General features: G+C 56.1%; 1 protein-coding gene and 1 long non-coding RNA gene across 2 annotated transcripts in view; both read right to left on the bottom strand.

Annotated features, from left to right (window-relative positions):
* The window catches only part of LOC143959494 (uncharacterized), a 236,931-nt gene that overhangs the window by 168,677 nt on the left and 42,967 nt on the right, over nucleotides 1-25,287 (bottom strand). The gene's annotated exons all lie outside the window — the stretch shown is intronic.
* On the bottom strand, nucleotides 4,441-25,254 carry LOC143959469 (uncharacterized). Its single transcript, XM_077468130.1, has 3 exons — nucleotides 24,120-25,254; nucleotides 12,412-13,332; nucleotides 4,441-6,098 (listed from the first exon to the last, which is right to left on the bottom strand). Exons 1-3 carry the CDS (start codon nucleotides 25,030-25,032, stop codon nucleotides 5,797-5,799), a joined length of 2,136 nt encoding a protein of 711 aa, XP_077324256.1. The 5' UTR covers nucleotides 25,033-25,254; the 3' UTR covers nucleotides 4,441-5,796.

Here is a 25,287-nt window from a genome sequence, read left to right as displayed (position 1 = left end):
CCAGGCCCTGATGAAGGTGAACATAGAACCCCTCTACCATCCCCGGGCCCTGATGAAGGTGAACATAGAACCCCTCTACCATCCCCAACCCTGATGAAGGTGAACATAGAACCCCACTACCATCCCGGGCCATGATGAAGGTGAACATAGAACCCCTCTACCATCCCCGGGTCTGAAGAAGGTGAACATAGAACCCCTCTACCATCCCAGGGCCCTGATGAAGATGAACATAAAACCCCTCTACCATCCCCGGGCTCTGATGAAGGTGAACATAGAACCCCTCTACCATCCCCGACCCTGATGAAGATGAACATAGAACCCCTCTACCATCCCCGGGTCCTGATGAAGGTGAACATAGAACCCCTCTACCATCCCCGGGTCTGATGAAGGTGAACATAGAACCCTTGTACCATCCGCGGGCCCTGATGAAGATGAACATAGAACCCCTCTACCATCCCCGGCCCTGATGAAGGTGAACATAGAACCCCTCTACCATCCCCGGGCTCTGATGAAGGTGAACATAGAACCCCTCTACCATCCCCGGCCCTAATGAAGAGGAACATAGAACCCCTCTACCATCCCGGGCCCTGATAAAGGTTAACATAGAACCCCTCTACCATCCCCGGGTCTGATGAAGGGGGCACACAGAACCCCTTCACCACTAGAAAGCTTTGATGAAGGAGTCATATTGGACCACTCACCCTTCCCTTTTATTGAACGCCCCAACCTTCCCAGGCCCTGGTGAAGGGGGCACACACATTGGGTGTATACTGCCCTATATGTCAGTAGTGCTCGGTACACCTGACACATCGGAGTCTCCCACCCCCGGTCATTATGGGGTCTAAGGTGTGCATTGGACGCAGTACAAATTCTTTGTATAACTCAAGGGACTTCATTCATCAGACCCGTGTGAAGGCCCTGCCCCCATACATCACATAGGGTGGGGAGCATTGTGTCCCCTCGTAGTGGGCGCAGCATTTCACCTGGACTTATTTTCATTTCACACCAGAGACTTCTATATTTCTGTATCAGGTGAGGCTGGCCATTATCTGCCTCCTATGGTGAGGTGTTACCACCCAGAGACACGGGAGAGGGATCTTCTGAGCCAGTCGGGGGCCACAAACATAAAGAGAGGCCCCCATGTACAGTGTGTCCTCCCTCTCTGAATGGATGAGGCCTCCATGGTTCATCTCCCACCTCCAGAGACCCAATCAGATTAGAAGGCGGAGCTCTACATACCCACCTCAGGGGGTCCCGGTGATGGGCCTTCTAGTCCAGCGCTGGGTTTTCCACTCCGAAGACTGGCTGGTAGGTGAACTGGTTCCCAGTATGTGGGATGGGGACGGATTGTAAGCTGCTCAGGGGCGGGCACTGAACTAAATAAATACATCTGAAGGATGTGGAGTTGGACCTCCGACACGTTCTATAGAAGTTCTCTGTGTTCTGGTAGAATGGAGACGTTCCGGATGAGGTTCTGGTCGGAGTCACTGACCTTCCTTTTCGGGTTCTATGACCCCCACAAATGTCTCATCTCAGATCATAAGAAAGAGCAGAAACAATGTATCATCTAGATCAATGATGGAGAACCTCGGCACCCCAGATGTTTTGGAACTACATTTCCCATGATGCTCCACTACACTGCAGAGTGCAAGAGCATCATGGGGAATGTAGTTCCAAAACATCTGGGGTGCCGAGGTTCCCCATCACTGTTCTAGAGCAATGGTTCTCAACCTCAGTCCTCCAGAACCCCCACCAGGTCATGTTTGCAGGTTTTCCTTCATCTTGCACGGGTGCTTTAAGTCAGAGTCAATGGTTTGGTATTTTGGAGAGCTGTTTTATCTGAGAGAAATTCCCAAATCATGGCCCGTTGGGGGTTCTTGAGGACTGAGGTTGACCCAAAGCAGTGGTCACTAAATGGAGGACCGCGGTCTGGAACCAGACCAAGTGACAGTCCTGTCCGGACGGTGCCACTGCCAGGTATCCTCTCCCGGACCTCCCACCTTGGCCACCGATGTCATCCTCACAGTGGGCAGGGCAGGGGTGGGAGGAGTTGCAGATTGGGACTGAGGGGCGGGAGGTGCCCGAGTTGTCAACAAGCGGGTGATTGGCTTGTCAATATGAAGACTCTCGTTCTCTGACTCAATCTGCAGCATGCTGTGAGGATGACATCGGTGGTCTGGCTGGAGGCCCGGGAGAGGATACTTCAGGAGGATTAGTGCCTCTGCCCTGCCAAAGGTACCGGAGGACTATACAGGGGAGGCTCACATTAAAAGGGGCTCTGTGCTGTGTTAAGGGGCGCTGTGTTATGTAAAGGTGCACCAAGATCTCAAGGGCGCTGCAATGTAAAGGGGGGCAGTGCTGTGAAAAGGGAACTGCGGACACAGTGATGTAAGGGGGGTAGTGTTGTGTAAAGGGGCACTGTAATGTGCAGAGGGTAGAGTTGTGTAAAGGGGGTAGTGTTGTGTAAAGGGGCACTGCAATGTAAAGGGGGTAGTGTTGTGTAAAGGAGCACTGCAATGTAAAGGGGGGTAGTGTTGTGTAAAGGGGCACTGTAATGTAAAGGGGGGTAGTGTTGTGTAAAGGGGCACTGTAATGTAAAGGGGGACTGCAATTTAAAGAGGGGCATTGTTGTGTAAGGGTGCACTGCAATGTAAAGGGGGGGTAGTGTTGTGTAAAGGGGGGTAGTGTTGTGTAAAGGGGGGAAATGTGTAAAGGGGCACTGCAAATTAAAGGGGGGCATTGTTGTGTAAAGGGGGTAGTGTTGTGTAAAGGGGCACTGCAATGTAAAGGGGGGTAGTGTTGTGTAAAGGAGCACTGCAATGTAAAGGGGGGTAGTGTTGTGTAAAGGGGCACTGTAATGTAAAGGGGCACTGCAATGTAAAGGGGGCAGTGTTGTGTAAGGGTGCACTGCAATGTAAAGGGGGGGTAGTGTTGTGTAAAGGGGGGTAGTGTTGTGTAAAGGGGGGAAATGTGTAAAGGGGCACTGCAAATTAAAGGGGGGCATTGTTGTGTAAAGGGTGCACTGCAATGTAAACGGGGGCATTGTTGTGTAAAGAGGCAATGCAATGTAAAGGGGGCAGTGTTGTGTAAAGGGGCACTGCAATGTAAAGGGGGGTAGTGTTGTGTAAAGGGGCACTGCAATGTAAAGGGGGGTAGTGTTGTGTAAAGGGGCACTGTAATGTAAAGGGGGACTGCAATTTAAAGAGGGGCATTGTTGTGTAAAAGGGCACTGCAATGTAAAGGGGGCAGTGTTGTGTAAAGGGGCACTGCAATGTAAAGGGGGCAGTGTTGTGTAAAGGGGCACTGTAATGTAAAGGGGGGTAGTGTTGTGTAAAGGGGGCAGTGTTGTGTAAGGGGGCACTGTAATGTAAAGGGGGGTAGTGTTGTGTAAAGGGGGCAGTGTTGTGTAAAGGGGCACTGTAATGTAAAGGGGGACTGCAATTTAAAGAGGGGCATTGTTGTGTAAAAGGGCACTGCAATGTAAAGGGGGCAGTGTTGTGTAAAGGGGCACTGCAATGTAAAGGGGGCAGTGTTGTGTAAAGGGGCACTGCAATGTAAAGGGGGGTAGTGTTGTGTAAAGGGGGCAGTGTTGTGTAAGGGGGCACTGCAATGTAAAGGGGGGGTAGTGTTGTGTAAAGGGGGGTAGTGTTGTGTAAAGGGGGGAAATGTGTAAAGGGGCACTGCAAATTAAAGGGGGGCATTGTTGTGTAAAGGGTGCACTGCAATGTAAACGGGGGCATTGTTGTGTAAAGAGGCAATGCAATGTAAAGGGGGTAGTGTTGTGTAAAGGGGCCAGGCAATGTAAAGGGGGTAGTGTTGTGTAAAGGGGGGAAATGTGTAAAGGGGCACTGCAATGTAAAGGGGGCAGTGTTGTGTAAAGGGGCCAGGCAATGTAAAGGGGGTAGTGTTGTGTAAAGGGGGGAAATGTGTAAAGGGGCACTGCAATGTAAAGGGGGCAGTGTTGTGTAAAGGGGCCAGGCAATGTAAAGGGGGAAGTGTTGTGTAAAGGGGCACTGTAATGTAAAGGGGGCAGTGTTGTGTAAAGGGGCACTGTAATGTGAAGAGGGTAGTGTTGTGTAAGGGGGCACTGCAATGTAAAGGGGGGGTAGTGTTGTGTAAAGGGGGGTAGTGTTGTGTAAAGGGGGGAAATGTGTAAAGGGGCACTGCAATGTAAAGGAGGGCATTGTTGTGTAAAGGGGCACTGCAATGTAAAGGGGGGCAGTGCTGTGAAAGGGAACGGAGGACACTGTGATGTAAAGGGGACTATGATGTGAAAGGTACACTGAAGATGATGATGTACGGCGAGGGGGGATGGGGAACCGTGATGTATTATAGTGCTAACGAGATTTGGAGCTCTGCCAGAAGGACGTTTTTCTGACTGGACCTCAATTTTAATTCAAGACCCCCGATCTAATGGCCCCCAAATGATAGAAGAGACCCAAGAGTTAATATATTTATTAACAAATGTATAAAAGCCAACCGTTACTATCACATCATAGAGAGGTCATCCAGGAGGAGTCAGTGTAAGTCAGAGGACTGACCACCCTCCAGGAGGAGTTCATATGAATCCAGGGTGATGAGGCCCCCACCCCGTGTACAGGAAGTCGGCTCCAGATCTTTTTCTCCATCCAACTCCCAGAAGTGAAGTGAGGGAAGTCTGTGGAGCTTACACAGTACAGAAACCTTTCCTTCCTCCCATGTGACAGCTCTACACCAATCACCAAAAGGTGTCACATGGCAGGAAGGGGAGGGGTCACATTCAAGGATTGTTTTGTCATAGTTCCTGCCCACCTCCCAGGACAGGAGAGAGGAGAAGTCGTAACAGAGAAGAAATCTGCTTTACAGCGATTCTCTGCTTCTCCTGGTAGAGGAAGAGAACCTTCCGGACTTGCGTTTGCCCCAATGAGTCACAGAGCACAGAAGGGTCTCGCCCCGGGGCGGACTCTTTGGTGCAGAAGGAGGTTCTGATGGAGGCCGAAGCTCTTTCCACACTCCATGTAGGTGAATGGTTTCTCGCCGGTGAATGTTGGTGCCACACTCGTAGCATGAGAAGTGTTTCTCTGGTGATGGACCAGGCTCTGATGGATGCTGAAGAGTTTCCCGGGTAGGGCTTCTCTCCTGGGTGAACTTGCTGGTGGACCAGGAAGTCGGCCTTCTGGGTGAAGGAATTGCGCGCTCTGAGCGGGTGAACGGCTTCACTTCTGAGCGGACCTTCTGGTGTTGGACCAGCTGTGACTTGTTGGTGTAGCTCTTGCCGCAGGCTACACAGGGTAATGGTGTTGTGGATGCGTCGGTGGACAATGAAGTTGGTCTTGCAGATGAAATCTCTGGTGCAGAGCGTCTCCCCAGTGGAGATCTTCTGCTGAAGGACCAGCTTCTGGATGGTGAACCGATTCCCACACTCGGAGGATGGGTAGTTTCTCCCCGGTGTGGATCTTCTGGTGGATGGGTTTCCCACACTCTGAGGACGGGGAGGCTTCTCTCCCATATGAATGTGCTGGTGGACCAATAAATCAGTCTTCCAGGTGATGTGAACACCTTCACTATGGAGTGGACCTTCTGGGGTCTCCTCAATGTGAGAGGAGGGTCACCCTTGAAGACATCTTCCTATGGTAGGGGCTCCTCCTGGATATGGAAAGCTGGATGGGAATGATCCTGGAGGGTCAGATTCCTCCTTAATTTAAGGCAGGGCTCCGACTTCAATGCAGGTAAAATTGTCATGTGATCTGAGGAGGGCAGAGTCTGAGCTGCAGGGAGATCTCCTCCACATGCACCATTAATGGGGGGAAATGAGTGCTAGAGAGACAGGTCCTCTTTATGAGAATGGCTATTCTGAGCGGATGGTGGTGGGGTGTAGTCTGTGGGTTCCTCCTTAATGTCCAGGTTTGGGAAAACACAGCCGGCAGTGCCGGGCTTCTCCTCCACTAGATTAGTCAATGAATTGGGTGAGAGAAGCTCCGCCTTATCCTGAGATGCCCCTCTGTGATTGGTGCTGCATGTAGGCGGGGTTTGTACAAACTTTAAAATGCCATGTTCTTTATTGGGGGTGGGCAGCGAGGGGTTGAATAATACCGCTGGGATCGCCATGTTCCAGATATCTGAAAAAAAGCAGAAAACAAGAAGTCAGCAGGAGCCTCCCATAGGAAACTGGGATTTCATGATGTCATAAACAGGTACAAGGGAGGGGCCTAACCGTCACATGACCAGGTGGTTATATTGTAGCCCTAAGCTTCAGTCAGGGGACGGGACGCCCCAAGCTTCGGTCAGGGGACGGGACTCCCCAAGCTTCGGTCAGGGGACGGGACGCCCCAGGCTTCGGTCAGGGGACGGGACGCCCCAGGCTTCGGTCAGGGGACGGGACGCCCCAGGCTTCGGTCAGGGGACGGGACGCCCCAGGCTTCGGTCAGGGGGCGGGACTCCCCAAGCTTCAGTCAGGGGACGGGACGCCCCAAGCTTCGGTCAGGGGACGGGACGCCCCAGGCTTCGGTCAGGGGGCGGGATGCCCCAGGCTTCGGTCAGGGGGCGGGACGCCCCAAGCTTCGGTCAGGGGACGGGACTCCCCAAGCTTCGGTCAGGGGACGGGACGCCCCAGGCTTCGGTCAGGGGACGGGACGCCCCAGGCTTCGGTCAGGGGACGGGACGCCCCAGGCTTCGGTCAAGGAAGGGACTCCCCAAGCTTCAGTCAGGGGACGGGACGCCCCAAGCTTCGGTCAGGGGACGGGACGCCCCAGGCTTCGGTCAGGGGACGGGACTCCCCAAGCTTCGGTCAGGGGGCGGGACTCCCCAAGCTTCAGTCAGGGGACGGGACTCCCCAAGCTTCGGTCAGGGGACGGGACGCCCCAGGCTTCGGTCAGGGGACGGGACTCCCCAAGCTTCGGTCAGGGGACGGGACGCCCCAGGCTTCGGTCAGGGGACGGGACGCCCCAGGCTTCGGTCAGGGGGCGGGACGCCCCAAGCTTCGCGCTAAGCTTCGGTCAGGGGACGGGACGCCCCAGGCTTCGGTCACGGGGCGGGACGCCCCAAGCTTCGCGCTAAGCTTCGGTCAGGGGACGGGACTCCCCAAGCTTCAGTCAGGGGACGGGACGCCCCAAGCTTCGGTCAGGGGACGGGACGCCCCAGGCTTCGGTCAGGGGGCGGGATGCCCCAGGCTTCGGTCAGGGGGCGGGACGCCCCAAGCTTCGGTCAGGGGACGGGACTCCCCAAGCTTCAGTCAGGGGACGGGACGCCCCAAGCTTCGGTCAGGGGACGGGACGCCCCAGGCTTCGGTCAGGGGGCGGGATGCCCCAGGCTTCGGTCAGGGGGCGGGACGCCCCAAGCTTCGGTCAGGGGACGGGACTCCCCAAGCTTCGGTCAGGGGACGGGACGCCCCAGGCTTCGGTCAGGGGACGGGACGCCCCAGGCTTCGGTCAGGGGACGGGACGCCCCAGGCTTCGGTCAAGGAAGGGACTCCCCAAGCTTCAGTCAGGGGACGGGACGCCCCAAGCTTCGGTCAGGGGACGGGACGCCCCAGGCTTCGGTCAGGGGACGGGACTCCCCAAGCTTCGGTCAGGGGGCGGGACTCCCCAAGCTTCAGTCAGGGGACGGGACTCCCCAAGCTTCGGTCAGGGGACGGGACGCCCCAGGCTTCGGTCAGGGGACGGGACTCCCCAAGCTTCGGTCAGGGGACGGGACGCCCCAGGCTTCGGTCAGGGGACGGGACGCCCCAGGCTTCGGTCAGGGGGCGGGACGCCCCAAGCTTCGCGCTAAGCTTCGGTCAGGGGACGGGACGCCCCAGGCTTCGGTCACGGGGCGGGACGCCCCAAGCTTCGCGCTAAGCTTCGGTCAGGGGACGGGACTCCCCAAGCTTCGGTCAGGGGACGGGACGCCCCAGGCTTCGGTCAGGGGACGGGACGCCCCAGGCTTCGGTCAGGGGGCGGGACGCCCCAAGCTTCGCGCTAAGCTTCGGTCAGGGGACGGGACGCCCCAGGCTTCGGTCACGGGGCGGGACGCCCCAAGCTTCGCGCTAAGCTTCGGTCAGGGGGCGGGACGCCCCAAGCTTCGGTCAGGAGGCGGGACGCCCCAAGCTTCGGTCAGGAGGCGGGACGCCCCAAGCTTCGGTCAGGAGGCGGGACGCCCCAAGCTTCGGTCAGGAGGCGGGACGCCCCAAGCTTCAGTCAGGAGGCGGGACGCCCCAAGCTTCGGTCAGGGGGAGGGACTCCCCAAGCTTCGGTCAGGGGGCGGGACGCCCCAGGCTTCGGTCAGGGGACGGGACGCCCCAGGCTTCGGTCAGGGGGCGGGACGCCCCAAGCTTCGCGCTAAGCTTCGGTCAGGGGGCGGGTCGCCCCAAGCTTCGGTCAGGAGGCGGGTCGCCCCAAGCTTCGGTCAGGAGGCGGGACGCCCCAAGCTTCGGTCAGGGGGCGGGACGCCCCAAGCTTCGGTCAGGAGGCGGGACGCCCCAAGCTTCGGTCAGGAGGCGGGACGCCCCAAGCTTCGGTCAGGAGGCGGGACGCCCCAAGCTTCGGTCAGGAGGCGGGACGCCCCAAGCTTCACCCTAAGCTTTGGTCAGGAGGCGGGACTCCCCAAGCTTCGGTCAGGAGGCGGGACTCCCCAAGCTTCGGTCAGGAGGCGGGACGCCCTAAGCTGCGGTCAGGAGGCGGGACGCCCCAAGCTTCGGTCAGGAGGCGGGACGCCCCAAGCTTCGGTCAGGAGGCGGGACTCCCCAAGCTTCGGTCAGGGGACGGGACGCCCCAGGCTTCGGTCAGGGGACGGGACGCCCCAGGCTTCGGTCAGGGGGCGGGACGCCCCAAGCTTCGCGCTAAGCTTCGGTCAGGGGGCGGGACGCCCCAAGCTTTGGTCAGGAGGCGGGACGCCCCAAGCTTCGGTCAGGAGGCGGGACGCCCCAAGCTTCGGTCAGGGGGCGGGACGCCCCAAGCTTCGGTCAGGAGGCGGGTCGCCCCAAGCTTCGGTCAGGAGGCGGGACGCCCCAGGCTTCGGTCAGGGGGCGGGACGCCCCAAGCTTCGGTCAGGAGGCGGGACGCCCCAGGCTTCGGTCAGGGGACGGGACGCCCCAGGCTTCGGTCAGGGGGCGGGACGCCCCAAGCTTCGCGCTAAGCTTCGGTCAGGGGACGGGACGCCCCAGGCTTCGGTCACGGGGCGGGACGCCCCAAGCTTCGCGCTAAGCTTCGGTCAGGGGGCGGGACGCCCCAAGCTTCGGTCAGGAGGCGGGACGCCCCAAGCTTCGGTCTAAGCTTCGGTCAGGAGGCGGGACGCCCCAAGCTTCGGTCAGGGGGCGGGACGCCCCAAGCTTCGGTCAGGGGGCGGGACGCCCCAAGCTTCGGTCAGGGGGCGGGACGCCCCAAGCTTCGGTCAGGGGGCGGGACGCCCCAAGCTTCGGTCAGGGGGGCGGGACGCCCCACGCTTCGGTCAGGGGGCGGGACGCCCCAAGCTTCGGTCAGGGGGCGGGACGCCCCAAGCTTCGGTCAGGGGGCGGGACGCCCCAAGCTTCGGTCAGGGGGCGGGACGCCCCAAGCTTCGGTCAGGGGGCGGGACGCCCCAAGCTTCGGTCAGGGGGCGGGACGCCCCAAGCTTCGGTCAGGAGGCGGGACTCCCCACGCTTCGGTCAGAAAGCGGGACGCCCCAAGCTTCGGTCAGGAGGCGGGACGCCCCAAGCTTCGGTCAGGAGGCGGGACGCCCCAAGCTTCGGTCAGGAGGCGGGACGCCCCAAGCTTCGGTCAGGAGGCGGGACGCCCTAAGCTGCGGTCAGGAGGCGGGACGCCCCAAGCTTCGGTCAGGGGGCGGGACTCCCCAAGCTTCGGTCAGGGGACGGGACTCCCCAAGCTTCGGTCAGGGGACGGGACGCCCCAGGCTTCGGTCAGGGGACGGGACGCCCCAGGCTTCGGTCAGGGGGCGGGACGCCCCAAGCTTCGCGCTAAGCTTCGGTCAGGGGACGGGACGCCCCAGGCTTCGGTCACGGGGCGGGACGCCCCAAGCTTCGCGCTAAGCTTCGGTCAGGGGGCGGGACGCCCCAAGCTTCGGTCAGGAGGCGGGACGCCCCAAGCTTCGGTCAGGAGGCGGGACGCCCCAAGCTTCGGTCAGGAGGCGGGACGCCCCAAGCTTCGGTCAGGAGGCGGGACGCCCCAAGCTTCAGTCAGGAGGCGGGACGCCCCAAGCTTCGGTCAGGGGGAGGGACTCCCCAAGCTTCGGTCAGGGGGCGGGACGCCCCAGGCTTCGGTCAGGGGACGGGACGCCCCAGGCTTCGGTCAGGGGGCGGGACGCCCCAAGCTTCGCGCTAAGCTTCGGTCAGGGGGCGGGTCGCCCCAAGCTTCGGTCAGGAGGCGGGTCGCCCCAAGCTTCGGTCAGGAGGCGGGACGCCCCAAGCTTCGGTCAGGGGGCGGGACGCCCCAAGCTTCGGTCAGGAGGCGGGACGCCCCAAGCTTCGGTCAGGAGGCGGGACGCCCCAAGCTTCGGTCAGGAGGCGGGACGCCCCAAGCTTCGGTCAGGAGGCGGGACGCCCCAAGCTTCACCCTAAGCTTTGGTCAGGAGGCGGGACTCCCCAAGCTTCGGTCAGGAGGCGGGACTCCCCAAGCTTCGGTCAGGAGGCGGGACGCCCTAAGCTGCGGTCAGGAGGCGGGACGCCCCAAGCTTCGGTCAGGAGGCGGGACGCCCCAAGCTTCGGTCAGGAGGCGGGACTCCCCAAGCTTCGGTCAGGGGACGGGACTCCCCAAGCTTCGGTCAGGGGACGGGACGCCCCAGGCTTCGGTCAGGGGACGGGACGCCCCAGGCTTCGGTCAGGGGGCGGGACGCCCCAAGCTTCGCGCTAAGCTTCGGTCAGGGGGCGGGACGCCCCAAGCTTTGGTCAGGAGGCGGGACGCCCCAAGCTTCGGTCAGGAGGCGGGACGCCCCAAGCTTCGGTCAGGGGGCGGGACGCCCCAAGCTTCGGTCAGGAGGCGGGTCGCCCCAAGCTTCGGTCAGGAGGCGGGACGCCCCAGGCTTCGGTCAGGGGACGGGACGCCCCAGGCTTCGGTCAGGGGGCGGGACGCCCCAAGCTTCGGTCAGGAGGCGGGACGCCCCAGGCTTCGGTCAGGGGACGGGACGCCCCAGGCTTCGGTCAGGGGGCGGGACGCCCCAAGCTTCGCGCTAAGCTTCGGTCAGGGGACGGGACGCCCCAGGCTTCGGTCACGGGGCGGGACGCCCCAAGCTTCGCGCTAAGCTTCGGTCAGGGGGCGGGACGCCCCAAGCTTCGGTCAGGAGGCGGGACGCCCCAAGCTTCGGTCTAAGCTTCGGTCAGGAGGCGGGACGCCCCAAGCTTCGGTCAGGGGGCGGGACGCCCCAAGCTTCGGTCAGGGGGCGGGACGCCCCAAGCTTCGGTCAGGGGGCGGGACGCCCCAAGCTTCGGTCAGGGGGCGGGACGCCCCAAGCTTCGGTCAGGGGGCGGGACGCCCCAAGCTTCGGTCAGGGGGGCGGGACGCCCCACGCTTCGGTCAGGGGGCGGGACGCCCCAAGCTTCGGTCAGGGGGCGGGACGCCCCAAGCTTCGGTCAGGGGGCGGGACGCCCCAAGCTTCGGTCAGGGGGCGGGACGCCCCAAGCTTCGGTCAGGGGGCGGGACGCCCCAAGCTTCGGTCAGGGGGCGGGACGCCCCAAGCTTCGGTCAGGAGGCGGGACTCCCCACGCTTCGGTCAGAAAGCGGGACGCCCCAAGCTTCGGTCAGGAGGCGGGACGCCCCAAGCTTCGGTCAGGAGGCGGGACGCCCCAAGCTTCGGTCAGGAGGCGGGACGCCCCAAGCTTCGGTCAGGAGGCGGGACGCCCTAAGCTGCGGTCAGGAGGCGGGACTCCCCAAACTTCGGTCAGGAGGCGGGACGCCCCAAGCTTCGGTCAGGAGGCGGGACGCCCCAAGCTTCGGTCAGGAGGCGGGACGCCCTAAGCTTCGGTCAGGAGGCGGGACACCCCAAGCTTCACCCTAAGCTTCGGTCAGGAGGCGGGACTCCCCAAGCTTCGGTCAGGAGGCGGGACGCCCTAAGCTGCGGTCAGGAGGCGGGACGCCCCAAGCTTCGGTCAGGAGGCGGGACGCCCCAAGCTTCGGTCAGAAAGCGGGACGCCCCAAGCTTCGGTCAGAAAGCGGGACGCCCCAAGCTTCGGTCAGAAAGCGGGACGCCCCAAGCTTCGGTCAGAAAGCGGGACGCCCCAAGCTTCGGTCAGAAAGCGGGACGCCCCAAGCTTCGGTCAGGAGGAGGGACGCCCCAAGCTTCGGTCAGGAGGCGGCACGCCCCAAGCTTCGGTCAGGAGGCGGGACTCCCCAAGCTTCGGTCAGGAGGCGGGACGCCCCAAGCTTCGGTCAGGAGGCGGGACGCCCCAAGCTTCGGTCAGGAGGCGGGACGCCCTAAGCTGCGGTCAGGAGGCGGGACTCCCCAAACTTCGGTCAGGAGGTCACTTACTGCAGTCGGAACAGACGGGCTTTCCATCGATGTGCGTCCGTTCGTGGCGGAGGAGAAGCGCCTTATGGGTGAAGATCTTCTGGCAGGCGATGCAGGAGTATGGTTGGCTCATGTGTTCGGAGACTTGGGATTGGCTGGAGAAGCGTTTCCCGCAGTGCGAGCAGCAGAACGGCTTCCCTCCGGTGTGGATCTTCTCATGGACAAGGACGCTCAGGCTGGTCGGGAAGATGACGTTACACTCGGCGCAGTAGAGGACATTGCTGACTTTGTGTATCTGGACATGAGCTTTGAGGTCCATCTTGCTGCAGAACTCGGCTCCGCACACCGGGCAGCACAACTTCTTCCCGTTGTGGAACTCCCGGTGACGCACCATGTTGCCGTGGCTACTGAAGTTCCTTTTACAGACGGGGCAGAGGTGGTTGTTCTTAGACGGCTGAGCTGCGGGGGGGCCTTGCACCTTGGTGGGTTTTGTCATCAGTTTGACCTTCTTGTTGTCACCGGTGATGGTGTCAGAGTCTGCGATCGTCCTTTTCTGTATGTGGATCCCAGCAGGAGGAGGACCTTCTTCCTCCTCTTTAATCTGAGTAGAGGGACTCTGTGAGGGGTCAGCGGGTGGAGAGATGTCCGCCTTGGTGGGATCTTCTCTATCTGGAGATCGGGGTTCTTTCTTTATTTCTGCAGGTGGACTTCGTACTTGAGCCGGGTCCATCCTAATCCGAGACGTCTGATTGGTGGGGAGGTCTTCTCCTTCGTCTGATTGGGGTTCCTCCTTAATACAGGACAATACATTCTGTCTTTGGTCTTCGAGGCCGGTGGCCGGGAGGTCGTGTCCTCCACCTGACTGAGGTTCCTCCTTTACATGACTGGAAGGGAGTTCACCTTTATTCGGCCTGACGGTTGGAGTCGCCATCTTCAAGACATCTGGAAGAAGCAGAGAACAGGAAGTCAGCAGGAGCCTCCAATTAGAAACAGGAAATGACATATACAGGTACAAGGGGGAGGAGCTTCACCATCACATGACCAGGCGGTGGATTTCCTACAGGTCACAATATCTTCTGAACCTGGTTAAGGGGCCAATACAAGATATATAAAGATGGCCACCTTAGCCGACGTCACGCCGTAGTAAACGGACTATATGGACAAGCCAGCCCACCAATCTCCTTTCAGGAACGAGCGATCTTCCTCAGAAGGTCATATTGTTGCTCCAGTGGGGGGTGGCGAAGGGCGGGGTGGACATTCCTATATTACTGCGGCAGACGTCACGGCAGTCGGTCCATGCTCTATGTCATCACGGCCATGGAGGTGGGATCCGCCCACATGCCTGGACCGGCTCCGCCTCTCAGTGTGCCGCCGACCACTCCCACCCCACTCAACAGCCCAGCGCACCAATGAGATTTGGGGGGAGGGGGGCAGAGCAGAGAGCCGTGACTGACAGTCTGCAGCTCTCTGCTTACAGAGCTGTGAGAACTGCTGGGTTGGATCGAGCGTTCTGCTGGGTTGGATCGATCGGTTCTCAGTGTAGAGGTGCCGGGGGACAGATGAATGAATGAATGAATGAAATACTTATATATATAGCGCACAATGCGAACTGAATCGCCTCTAGGCGCAGATGCTGCATCCACCTACAGTGCTTTGCAAAAGTATTCACCCCCTTGGCTTTTTACCCATTTTCTGACATTACAGCCTTTAGCTCAATGTTTTTTTCTTGTGAATTCTATGTGATGATCAGAACACAACAGTCTAAGTTGGTGAAGCAAAATTAGAACACTCTATACATAAAACTGATAATTGTCATGTGCCGATGTATTCACCCCCCCCCTTTGTTATGAAGCCCATCAAAAGCTCTGGTGCCACCAATTACCTTCAGAAGTCACATGATTAGTGAAATGATGTCACCTGTGTGCAATCGAAGTGTCACATGACCCGTCATTACATAGACACACCTTTGTGAAAGGCCCCAGAGGCGGCAACACCTAAGCAAGAGGCACCACTAACCAAACACTGCCATGAAGACCAAGGAACTCTCCAGACAAGTAAGGGACAATGTTGTTGAGAAGTACAAGTCAGGGTTGGGTTATAAAAGAATATCCAAATCTTTGATGATCCCTAGGAGCGCCAATCTATCATAACCAAAAATGGAAAGAAGATGGCACAACGGCAAACTGCTAAGTGGCTGCCGCACACCAAAACTCCCGGAGTGGGCAAGGAGGGCATTAATCAGAGAGGAGCACAGAGACCTAAGGTAACCCTGGAGGAGCTGCAGAGACTGGAGTATCTGTACATAGGAGGACAATAAGCCGTACGCTACATAGAGTTGGGCTTTATGGCAGAGTGGCCAGAAAAAAGACATTACTTTCACCAAAAAACAAAATGGCGACGTTTTGAGTTTGGGAAAAGGCATGTGGGAGACTCCCACAATGTATGGAGGAAGGTGATCTGGTCTGATGTATGGAGGAAGGTGATCTGGTCTGATGTATGGAGGAAGGTGATCTGGTCTGATGTATGGAGGAAGGTGATCTGGTCTGATGTATGGAGGAAGGTGATCTGGTCTGATGTATGGAGGAAGGTGATCTGCTCTGATGTATGGAGGAAGGTGATCTGCTCTGATGTATGGAGGAAGGTGATCTGCTCTGATGTACGGAGGAAGGTGATCTGGTCTGATGTATGGAGGAAGGTGATCTGCTCTGATGTACGGAGGAAGGTGATCTGGTCTGATGGAAGGTGATCTGGTCTGATGTACGGAGGAAGGTGATCTGGTCTGATGTATGGAGGAAGGTGATCTGGTCTGATGTATGGAGGAAGGTGATCTGCTCTGATGTATGGAGGAAGGTGATCTAGTCTGATGTATGGAGGAAGGTGCTCTGGTCTGATGTATGGAGGAAGGTGATCTGCTCTGATGTATGGAGGAAGGTGATCTGCTCTGATGTATGGAGGAAGGTGATCTGCTCTGATGTATGGAGGAAGGTGATCTGCTCTGATGTATGGAGGAAGGTGATCTGCTCTGATGTATGGAGGAAGGTGATCTGCTCTGATGTATGGAGGAAGGTGATCTGGTCTGATGTACGGAGGAAGGTGATCTGCTCTGATGTATGGAGGAAGGTGATCTGCTCTGATGTATGGAGGAAGGTGATCTGGTCTGATGTATGGAGGAAGGTGATCTGCTCTGATGTATGGAGGAAGGTGATCTGCTCTGATGTATGGAGGAAGGTGATCTGGTCTGATGTATGGAGGAAGGTGATCTGCTCTGATGTATGGAGGAAGGTGATCTGCTCTGATGTATGGAGGAAGGTGATCTGCTCTGATGTATGGAGGAAGGTGATCTGGTCTGATGTATGGAGGAAGGTGATCTGGTCTGATGTATGGAGGAAGGTGATCTGGTCTGATGTATGGAGGAAGGTGATCTGGTCTGATGTATGGAGGAAGGTGATCTGGTCTGATGTACGGAGGAAGGTGATCTGCTCTGATGTATGGAGGAAGGTGATCTGCTCTGATGTATGGAGGAAGGTGATCTGCTCTGATGTATGGAGGAAGGTGATCTGGTCTGATGTACGGAGGAAGGTGATCTGCTCTGATGTATGGAGGAAGGTGATCTGCTCTGATGTATGGAGGAAGGTGATCTGCTCTGATGTACGGAGGAAGGTGATCTGCTCTGATGTACGGAGGAAGGTGATCTGGTCTGATGTATGGAGGAAGGTGATCTGGTCTGATGTATGGAGGAAGGTGATCTGGTCTGATGTATGGAGGAAGGTGATCTGGTCTGATGTATGGAGGAAGGTGATCTGGTCTGATGTATGGAGGATGGTGCTCTGGTCTGATGTATGGAGGAAGGTGATCTGCTCTGATGTATGGAGGAAGGTGATCTGCTCTGATGTACGGAGGAAGGTGATCTGCTCTGATGTACGGAGGAAGGTGATCTGCTCTGATGTATGGAGGAAGGTGATCTGGTCTGATGTATGGAGGAAGGTGCTCTGCTCTGATGTATGGAGGAAGGTGATCTGGTCTGATGTACGGAGGAAGGTGATCTGGTCTGATGTATGGAGGCAGGTGATCTGCTCTGATGTATGGAGGAAGGTGATCTGGTCTGATGTATGGAGGAAGGTGATCTGCTCTGATGTATGGAGGAAGGTGATCTGCTCTGATGTATGGAGGAAGGTGATCTGCTCTGATGTATGGAGGAAGGTGATCTGGTCTGATGTATGGAGGAAGGTGATCCGCTCTGATGTATGGAGGAAGGTGATCTGCTCTGATGTATGGAGGAAGGTGATCTGGTCTGATGTATGGAGGAAGGTGATCTGGTCTGATGTACGGAGGAAGGTGATCTGGTCCGATGTATGGAGGAAGGTGATCTGGTCTGATGTATGGAGGAAGGTGATCTGGTCCGATGTATGGAGGAAGGTGATCTGGTCTGATGTATGGAGGAAGGTGATCTGCTCTGATGTATGGAGGAAGGTGATCTGGTCTGATGTATGGAGGAAGGTGATCTGCTCTGATGTACGGAGGAAGGTGATCTGGTCTGATGGAAGGTGATCTGGTCTGATGTACGGAGGAAGGTGATCTGGTCTGATGTATGGAGGAAGGTGATCTGGTCTGATGTATGGAGGAAGGTGATCTGCTCTGATGTATGGAGGAAGGTGATCTAGTCTGATGTATGGAGGAAGGTGCTCTGGTCTGATGTATGGAGGAAGGTGATCTGGTCTGATGTATGGAGGAAGGTGATCTGCTTTGATGTATGGAGGAAGGTGATCTGCTCTGATGTATGGAGGAAGGTGATCTGCTCTGATGTATGGAGGAAGGTGATCTGCTCTGATGTATGGAGGAAGGTGATCTGCTCTGATGTATGGAGGAAGGTGATCTGGTCTGATGTATGGAGGAAGGTGATCTGCTCTGATGTATGGAGGAAGGTGATCTGGTCTGATGTATGGAGGAAGGTGATCTGCTCTGATGTATGGAGGAAGGTGATCTGCTCTGATGTATGGAGGAAGGTGATCTGCTCTGATGTATGGAGGAAGGTGATCTGGTCTGATGTATGGAGGAAGGTGATCTGGTCTGATGTATGGAGGAAGGTGATCTGGTCTGATGTATGGAGGAAGGTGATCTGGTCTGATGTATGGAGGAAGGTGATCTGGTCTGATGTACGGAGGAAGGTGATCTGCTCTGATGTATGGAGGAAGGTGATCTGCTCTGATGTATGGAGGAAGGTGATCTGCTCTGATGTATGGAGGAAGGTGATCTGGTCTGATGTACGGAGGAAGGTGATCTGCTCTGATGTATGGAGGAAGGTGATCTGCTCTGATGTATGGAGGAAGGTGATCTGCTCTGATGTACGGAGGAAGGTGATCTGCTCTGATGTACGGAGGAAGGTGATCTGGTCTGATGTATGGAGGAAGGTGATCTGGTCTGATGTATGGAGGAAGGTGATCTGGTCTGATGTATGGAGGAAGGTGATCTGGTCTGATGTATGGAGGAAGGTGATCTGGTCTGATGTATGGAGGATGGTGCTCTGGTCTGATGTATGGAGGAAGGTGATCTGCTCTGATGTATGGAGGAAGGTGATCTGCTCTGATGTACGGAGGAAGGTGATCTGCTCTGATGTACGGAGGAAGGTGATCTGCTCTGATGTATGGAGGAAGGTGATCTGGTCTGATGTATGGAGGAAGGTGCTCTGCTCTGATGTATGGAGGAAGGTGATCTGGTCTGATGTACGGAGGAAGGTGATCTGGTCTGATGTATGGAGGCAGGTGATCTGCTCTGATGTATGGAGGAAGGTGATCTGGTCTGATGTATGGAGGAAGGTGATCTGCTCTGATGTATGGAGGAAGGTGATCTGCTCTGATGTATGGAGGAAGGTGATCTGCTCTGATGTATGGAGGAAGGTGATCCGCTCTGATGTATGGAGGAAGGTGATCTGCTCTGATGTATGGAGGAAGGTGATCTGGTCTGATGTATGGAGGAAGGTGATCTGGTCTGATGTACGGAGGAAGGTGATCTGGTCCGATGTATGGAGGAAGGTGATCTGGTCTGATGTATGGAGGAAGGTGATCTGGTCCGATGTATGGAGGAAGGTGATCTGGTCTGATGTATGGAGGAAGGTGATCTGGTCTGATGTATGGAGGAAGGTGATCTGGTCTGATGTATGGAGGAAGGTGATCTGGTCTGATGTACGGAGGAAGGGGATCTGCTCTGATGTATGGAGGAAGGTGATCTGGTCTGATGTATGGAGGAAGGTGATCTGCTCTGATGTATGGAGGATGGTGATCTGGTCTGATGTATGGAGGAAGGTGATCTGGTCTGATGGAAGGTGATCTGGTCTGATGTATGGAGGAAGGTGCTCTGGTCTGATGTATGGAGGAAGGTGATCTGGTCTGATGTATGGAGGAAGGTGATATGCTCTGATGTATGGAGGAAGGTGATCTGGTCTGATGTATGGAGGAAGGTGATCTGGTCTGATGTATGGAGGAAGGTGATCTGCTCTGATGTATGGAGGAAGGTGATCTGCTCTGATGTATGGAGGATGGTGATCTGGTCTGATGTATGGAGGAAGGTGATCTGGTCTGATGGAAGGTGATCTGGTCTGATGTATGGAGGAAGGTGATCTGCTCTGATGTATGGAGAAAGGTGATCGGCTCTGATGTATGGAGGAAGGTGATCTGCTCTGATGTATGGAGGAAGGTGATCTGCTCTGATGTATGGAGGAAGGTGATCTGCTCTGATGTATGGAGGAAGGTGATCTGCTCTGATGTATGGAGGAAGGTGATCTGCTCTGATGTATGGAGGAAGGTGATCTGCTCTGATGTATGGAGGAAGGTGATCTGCTCTGATGTACGGAGGAAGGTGATCTGCTCTGATGTACGGAGGAAGATGATCTGGTCTGATGTATGGAGGAAGGTGATCTGGTCTGATGTACGGAGGAAGGTGATCTGGTCTGATGTATGGAGGAAGGTGATCTGCTCTGATGTATGGAGGAAGGTGATCTGCTCTGATGTATGGAGGAAGGTGATCTGCTCTGATTTATGGAGGAAGGTGATCTGCTCTGATGTATGGAGGAAGGTGATCTGCTCTGATGTATGGAGGAAGGTGATCTGCTCTGATGTATGGAGGAAGGTGATCTGCTCTGATGTATGGAGGAAGGTGATCTGCTCTGATGTATGGAGGAAGGTGATCTGCTCTGATTTATGGAGGAAGGTGATCTGCTCTGATGTATGGAGGAAGGTGATCTGGTCTGATGTATGGAGGAAGGTGATCTGCTCTGATGTATGGAGGAAGGTGATCTGCTCTGATGTATGGAGGAAGGTGATCTGCTCTGATGTATGGAGGAAGGTGATCTGGTCTGATGTATGGAGGAAGGTGATCTGCTCTGATGTATGGAGGAAGGTGATCTGCTCTTATGTATGGAGGAAGGTGATCTGGTCTGATGTATGGAGGAAGGTGATCTGCTCTTATGTATGGAGGAAGGTGATCTGGTCTGATGTATGGAGGAAGGTGATCTGCTCTGATGTATGGAGGAAGGTGATCTGCTCTGATGTATGGAGGAAGGTGATCTGCTCTGATGTATGGAGGAAGGTGATCTGGTCTGATGTATGGAGGAAGGTGATCTGGTCTGATGTATGGAGGAAGGTGATCTGCTCTTATGTACGGAGGAAGGTGATCTGCTCTGATGTATGGAGGAAGGTGATCTGGTCTGATGTATGGAGGAAGGTGATCTGGTCTGATGTATGGAGGAAGGTGATCTGGTCTGATGTATGGAGGAAGGTGCTCTGCTCTGATGTATGGAGGAAGGTGATCTGGTCTGATGTATGGAGGAAGGTGATCTGCTCTGATGAGGCTGAAATGTAACTTTTTGGCCAAAGAAAACGCTATGTCTGCCGCAAACTCAACACATCACCCAAAGACCACCATCCCCACTGTGAAACATGGTGGTGGCAGCATCATGCTGTGGGGAGGTTTTTCAGCAGTCAGGACTGGTCAGAGTTGAGGGAAAGATGGATGGTGCCAAATACAGGGATATTCTTGAGGAAAACCTGCACCCCTCTGTGTGTGATTTGAGGACGGGGGTTCACCTTCCAGCAGGACAATGACCCCAAACACACTGCTAGAGCAACACTTGAGTGGTTTAAGGTGATAACATGTAAATGTGTTGGAATGGCCTAGTCAGAGCCCAGACCTCAATCCTATAGAAAATCTGTGGTCAGACTTAAAGATTTGCTGTTCACAAGCACAAACCATCCAATGTGAAGGATCTGGAGCAGTTTTGCAATGAGGAGGAATGGGGCAAAAACCCCAGTGGTGAGAGGTGGGAAGACTCAGAGACTTATCCAAAGAGACTCGGAGCTGTGATAGGGGGCGCTACAAAGTATTGGCCTCAGGGGGGTGAAGAGTTCTGCACATTTAGGGGGGGTGAATAGTTATGCACATCTAGGGGGGTGAATAGTTATGCACATCTAGGGGGGTGAAGAGTTCTGCACATCTAGGGGGTGACATGACTTTTTTCTGTTATTTTCCCCTATTGATTGTTTGCTTCACAATAATAATAAAAAATCTTCAGTTGTGGGCGTGCTCTGCAGTGGGCACATCCTGCAGTGGGCGTGCTCTGCAGTGGGCACATCCTGCAGTGGGCGTGCTCTGCAGTGGGCACATCCTGCAGTGGGCGTGCTCTGCAGTGGGCGTGTCCTGTAAAGTAAATGATGGAAATCCTCAAACAATCCGTGTTATTCCAGGTTGTGAGGCAACAAAACATGACGAATGCCAAGGGGGGTGAATACTTTTGCCAGGCCCTGTAGGTAGGTATGATTAAACCCCCTCCCCCCACACTTCTCATTGGTATTGCTCAAAACGGTTGTGAATCTTGAAGAGTTTTTGACCTCCGTGTATTCTCTACATGAAAGTAAAATACCTTCTGTGTGCGGATTGTCCCCTCCCCCCACCCCCCAATACTTACCTCAGCCCGATCCTGTGATGTGCGCAAGAGAACCGGCTCTTCCTGCCAATCACAGCTAGTGAGGAAGGAGCAGGGGGCGGGGCCGAGCTGTGTACTGTCCTCTCCCCCCCAACACACCCCCTTTAATCACCTCCATCTACAAGCTATTGGGATGGGAGCACACAGGTAGGTCTCCCATAGACACACATAGGTGGCTCAGGAGCGAGTAAGCAGCTTGCCCTGGGGGAGGAGGGGCCATAGCACCACCAAGAGTGGGGGGGGGACCCCAGAAGGGGATGATGGGGGCTGCTCTGTGCAAAACCATTACAGAGTCGGGAAGTAGAACGTTATTTTTATTTTAAATAGGAACCTTTAACCCCTCGCTGACCGGGCGCCTAAACCCCTCCCCCCGCCCCGCCCAATGTTCAGCTTTCAGCGCTCGCACACTTTGAATGACAATTACTCGGTCATACAACAACATTGTACCCAAATGACATTCTTATCATTTTCCCCAGAAATAGAGATTTCCTTTTGGTGGATTTCATCACCTCTGCCCGTTTAGTTTTTGTTAAAAAATACCAAATAAAAAAAAAAAAAAGAAAATACAAAACTGTTTTAAATTTTGTTAATAAATTTTTTTCTTTCATTGATGGGCACTACTGGTGGGCACTGATGAGGCACTGATGGGCACTACTGCTGGGCACTGATGAGGCACTGATGGGCACTACTGCTGGGCACTGATGAGGCACCACTGGTGGGCACTGATGAGGCTGCACTGATGGGCACCACTGGTGGGCACTGATGAGGCACCACTGATGGGCACCACTGATGGGCACTGATAAGGCACCACTGATAGGTGGCATAGAAGGGCACTAATAGGTGACACTAATAGCTGGCAGTGATGGGCACTGATGGGTGGCAGTAATTGCAGCACTGATTGACACCACTGGGGGAAAATTGATAGATGGCACTGATGTACTGGTGGGCACTGATAAGGCACCACTGATGGGCACTACTGGTGGTCACTGATAAAGCACCACTTATGGGCACTAATGCCAGGTACTGATGAGGCTGCACTGATGGGCACTACTGGCAGGCACTACTGATGGGCACTGATGAGGCACCACTGATAAGTGGCATTGAAGGGCACTAATAAGTGGCACTGATAGCTGGCAGTAATGGGCACTGATGGGAGGGAGTAATGGGCACCACTGGTGGGCATTGATAGGTGGCACCGTTGTACTGGTGGGCACTGATTGGTGGGCACTGGCAGGCACACGAGGCTCGGGATCGAAGTCCCTTCAGCAGAAGCCGGTGACAACGCGAGAAGAAAAAAAAAACAAAATCTTATTACCGATCTTTTGTTTACATCACATGATCAGTTGTCATTGGCTGACAGCTGATCACATGGTAAGGGGCCGGGATCGACCCCTTACTCCAATCTGTGATCACCGAGTCTCATTGTGGGGGGCGTGGCCAGCTTGCAAAGGGGCGGACATCTACTGACGCCCTCCCGGCGCTGTGCCCGTCCGTCATTCAGCTATAGCGCGGGTCTGAAGGAGTTAATATGACTCTAATCAATAGTTCAGCTGTCAGAAAAGGGTTAACATCCATTAACTGCTGACATGCGATGATTGGCTGCAGCCAATCACACAGTACAGGGAGCCAGGTACCATGTGATAGCTGTGAGCCAATCACAGCTTCACAACACTAAGCAGAGCAGTCATGAATGGAAAAACCAGAACGGCTTTGTTTACATTACTATCATGTGACTGTTCTGACCAATCACAGAGATCACACGATGCCCCGGGATGTTACGGGTGACGGTAATCCACTGTGAACACCAGCAGCACGCCCCCTGCACCGCCAACGTAAATGTAGGTGACTGCGCCTCTACCTGCGGCCTACTCGCAGCATAATTACTGCGGGTGGTTCTATACCCTCCTCCGTCACATGGTATATGAGGCGGAGCCCTGAGCTAGACCTCCAAGCACCCCCCGCCGTTCCTCGGTCACACCCCCTCCCCCGCAGACTCTCATCACATGGTATAGAAGGCGGAGCCCTGAGCTGGACCTCCAGGCCCCCCCGCCGTTCCTCGATCACACCCCCCTCCTCCGCAGACTCTCATCACATGGTATAGAAGGCGGAGCCCTGAGCTGGACCTCCAAGCCCCCCCGCCATTCCTCGGTCACACCCCCTCCACCCGCAGACTCTCATCACATGGTATAGAAGGCGGAGCCCTGAGCTGGACCTCCAAGCCCCCCCGCCATTCCTCGGTCACACCCCCTCCACCCGCAGACTCTCATCACATGGTATAGAAGGCGGAGCCCTGAGCTGGACCTCCAAGCACCCCCGCCGTTCCTCGGTCACACCCCCTCCCCCGCAGACTCTCATCACATGGTATAAAAAGGCGGAGCCCTGAGCTGGACCTCCAAGCACCCCCGCCGTTCCTCGGTCACACCCCCTCCACCCGCAGACTCTCATCACATGGTATAGAAGGCGGAGCTCTGAGCTGGACCTCCAAGCCCCCCCCCCCCGCCGTTCCTCGGTCACACCCCCTCCACCCGCAGACTCTCATCACATGGTATAGAAGGCGGAGCCCTGAGCTGGACCTCCAAGCACCCCCGCCGTTCCTCGGTCACACCCCCTCCCCCGCAGACTCTCATCACATGGTATAAAAGGCGGAGCCCTGAGCTGGACCTCCAAGCACCCCCGCCGTTCCTCGGTCACACCCCTCCCCCGCAGACTCTCATGACATGGTCGGTCAGTTCACCTCATCAGAAGAAGAACTTACTGCAGTCGGAACAGACAGGGTCTCCCCCAGCGTGCGCCCGCTCATGCCTGAGGAGCAGCGCCTTGTGGGCGACGTGTTTCCCGCACAGCAGGCACAGGTAGAGTTTGCTCATGTGCTCGGTGGCGCTGGGCTTGCTGGAGAAGCGTTGCCCGCAGTGGGAGCAGGCCAGGAGCTTGACTCCGGTGTGGATCCTCTTCTGGACGATGGGGTTGACGTTGCTGGGGAAGGTGACGTCACACTGGGAGCAGTGGAGGACTTTGCTGACTTTGTGTATCTGAGTGTGAGCCTTGAGGTCCATCTTGCTGCAGAACTCGGCTCCGCACACCGGGCACGACATCTTCCTCCCGTTGTGGAACTCCCGGTGACGCACCATGTTGCCGTGGGTGCTGAAGCCTCTCTTACACACGGGGCAGGGGTGCTTGGAGGCGACCATCTTGTCCTGCTTGGCTTTGCTCTTCACCTTCCTTCCTCTGAGGTATTCTCCGGTGATGGTGAAGGAGTGAATGTCGGAATCTGTGATGATCCCTTTCAGGATGCGAATCCCAGCGGGAGGGAAATCTTCTTCCTCCTCTTTAATCTCAACAGACGGACTCTGGGTGTGGTCATTGGGTAGAGGGATGTCCATGTTGGTGGGATCTTCTCCATCAGATCGGGGTTCCTCCTTTATCTCACCTGAGAAGGGCTCCACCTTAACCTGAGATGTGTGAGTGGTGGGGAGGTCTTCTCCTTCATCTGATTGGGGTTCCTCCTTAATACAGGACAATACATTCTCTGCATGATCTACGAGGGCCGAGTGGCCAATGCCTGCGAGGTCGTGTCCTTCATCAGACGGAGGTTCTTCCTTTATACGTGTGGTGTGTGGAGAAAGGCCGGGTGGTGGGATTCTCTCTCCATGGTGGAGCGATGTGGTCATGGTGTGAGGAGGTCTCCTTGTTGATGACGGAGAAACGCGTTGTGGATGTAGAGCTGCCGGTGTAGAGATGGCCGTCACTTCTCTCCGATTCCATGTCCACTGTCTTGGTCTGGGTCTCCTCCATCTTTGTCTTATGTTGTGGTTCCTCCAACAAGGACCTTACAAAGGACTGAGAATTCACAATGTCTCCTCATGAAGGATCTCTGGTGGCTTCTCACTGACCTGCTGGAGAGAAGGAGAGAGAGAGAGATGAAC

This window comes from Lithobates pipiens, unplaced genomic scaffold, assembly GCF_037356315.1.
Source record: "Lithobates pipiens isolate NorthernLeopardFrog02 unplaced genomic scaffold, aLitPip1_a1.2 Scaffold_77, whole genome shotgun sequence".
NCBI classification, from domain to species: domain Eukaryota; kingdom Metazoa; phylum Chordata; class Amphibia; order Anura; family Ranidae; genus Lithobates; species Lithobates pipiens.
Note: the sequence above shows the minus strand (reverse complement) of the source record. Positions and strands in the feature narration are given on the sequence as shown.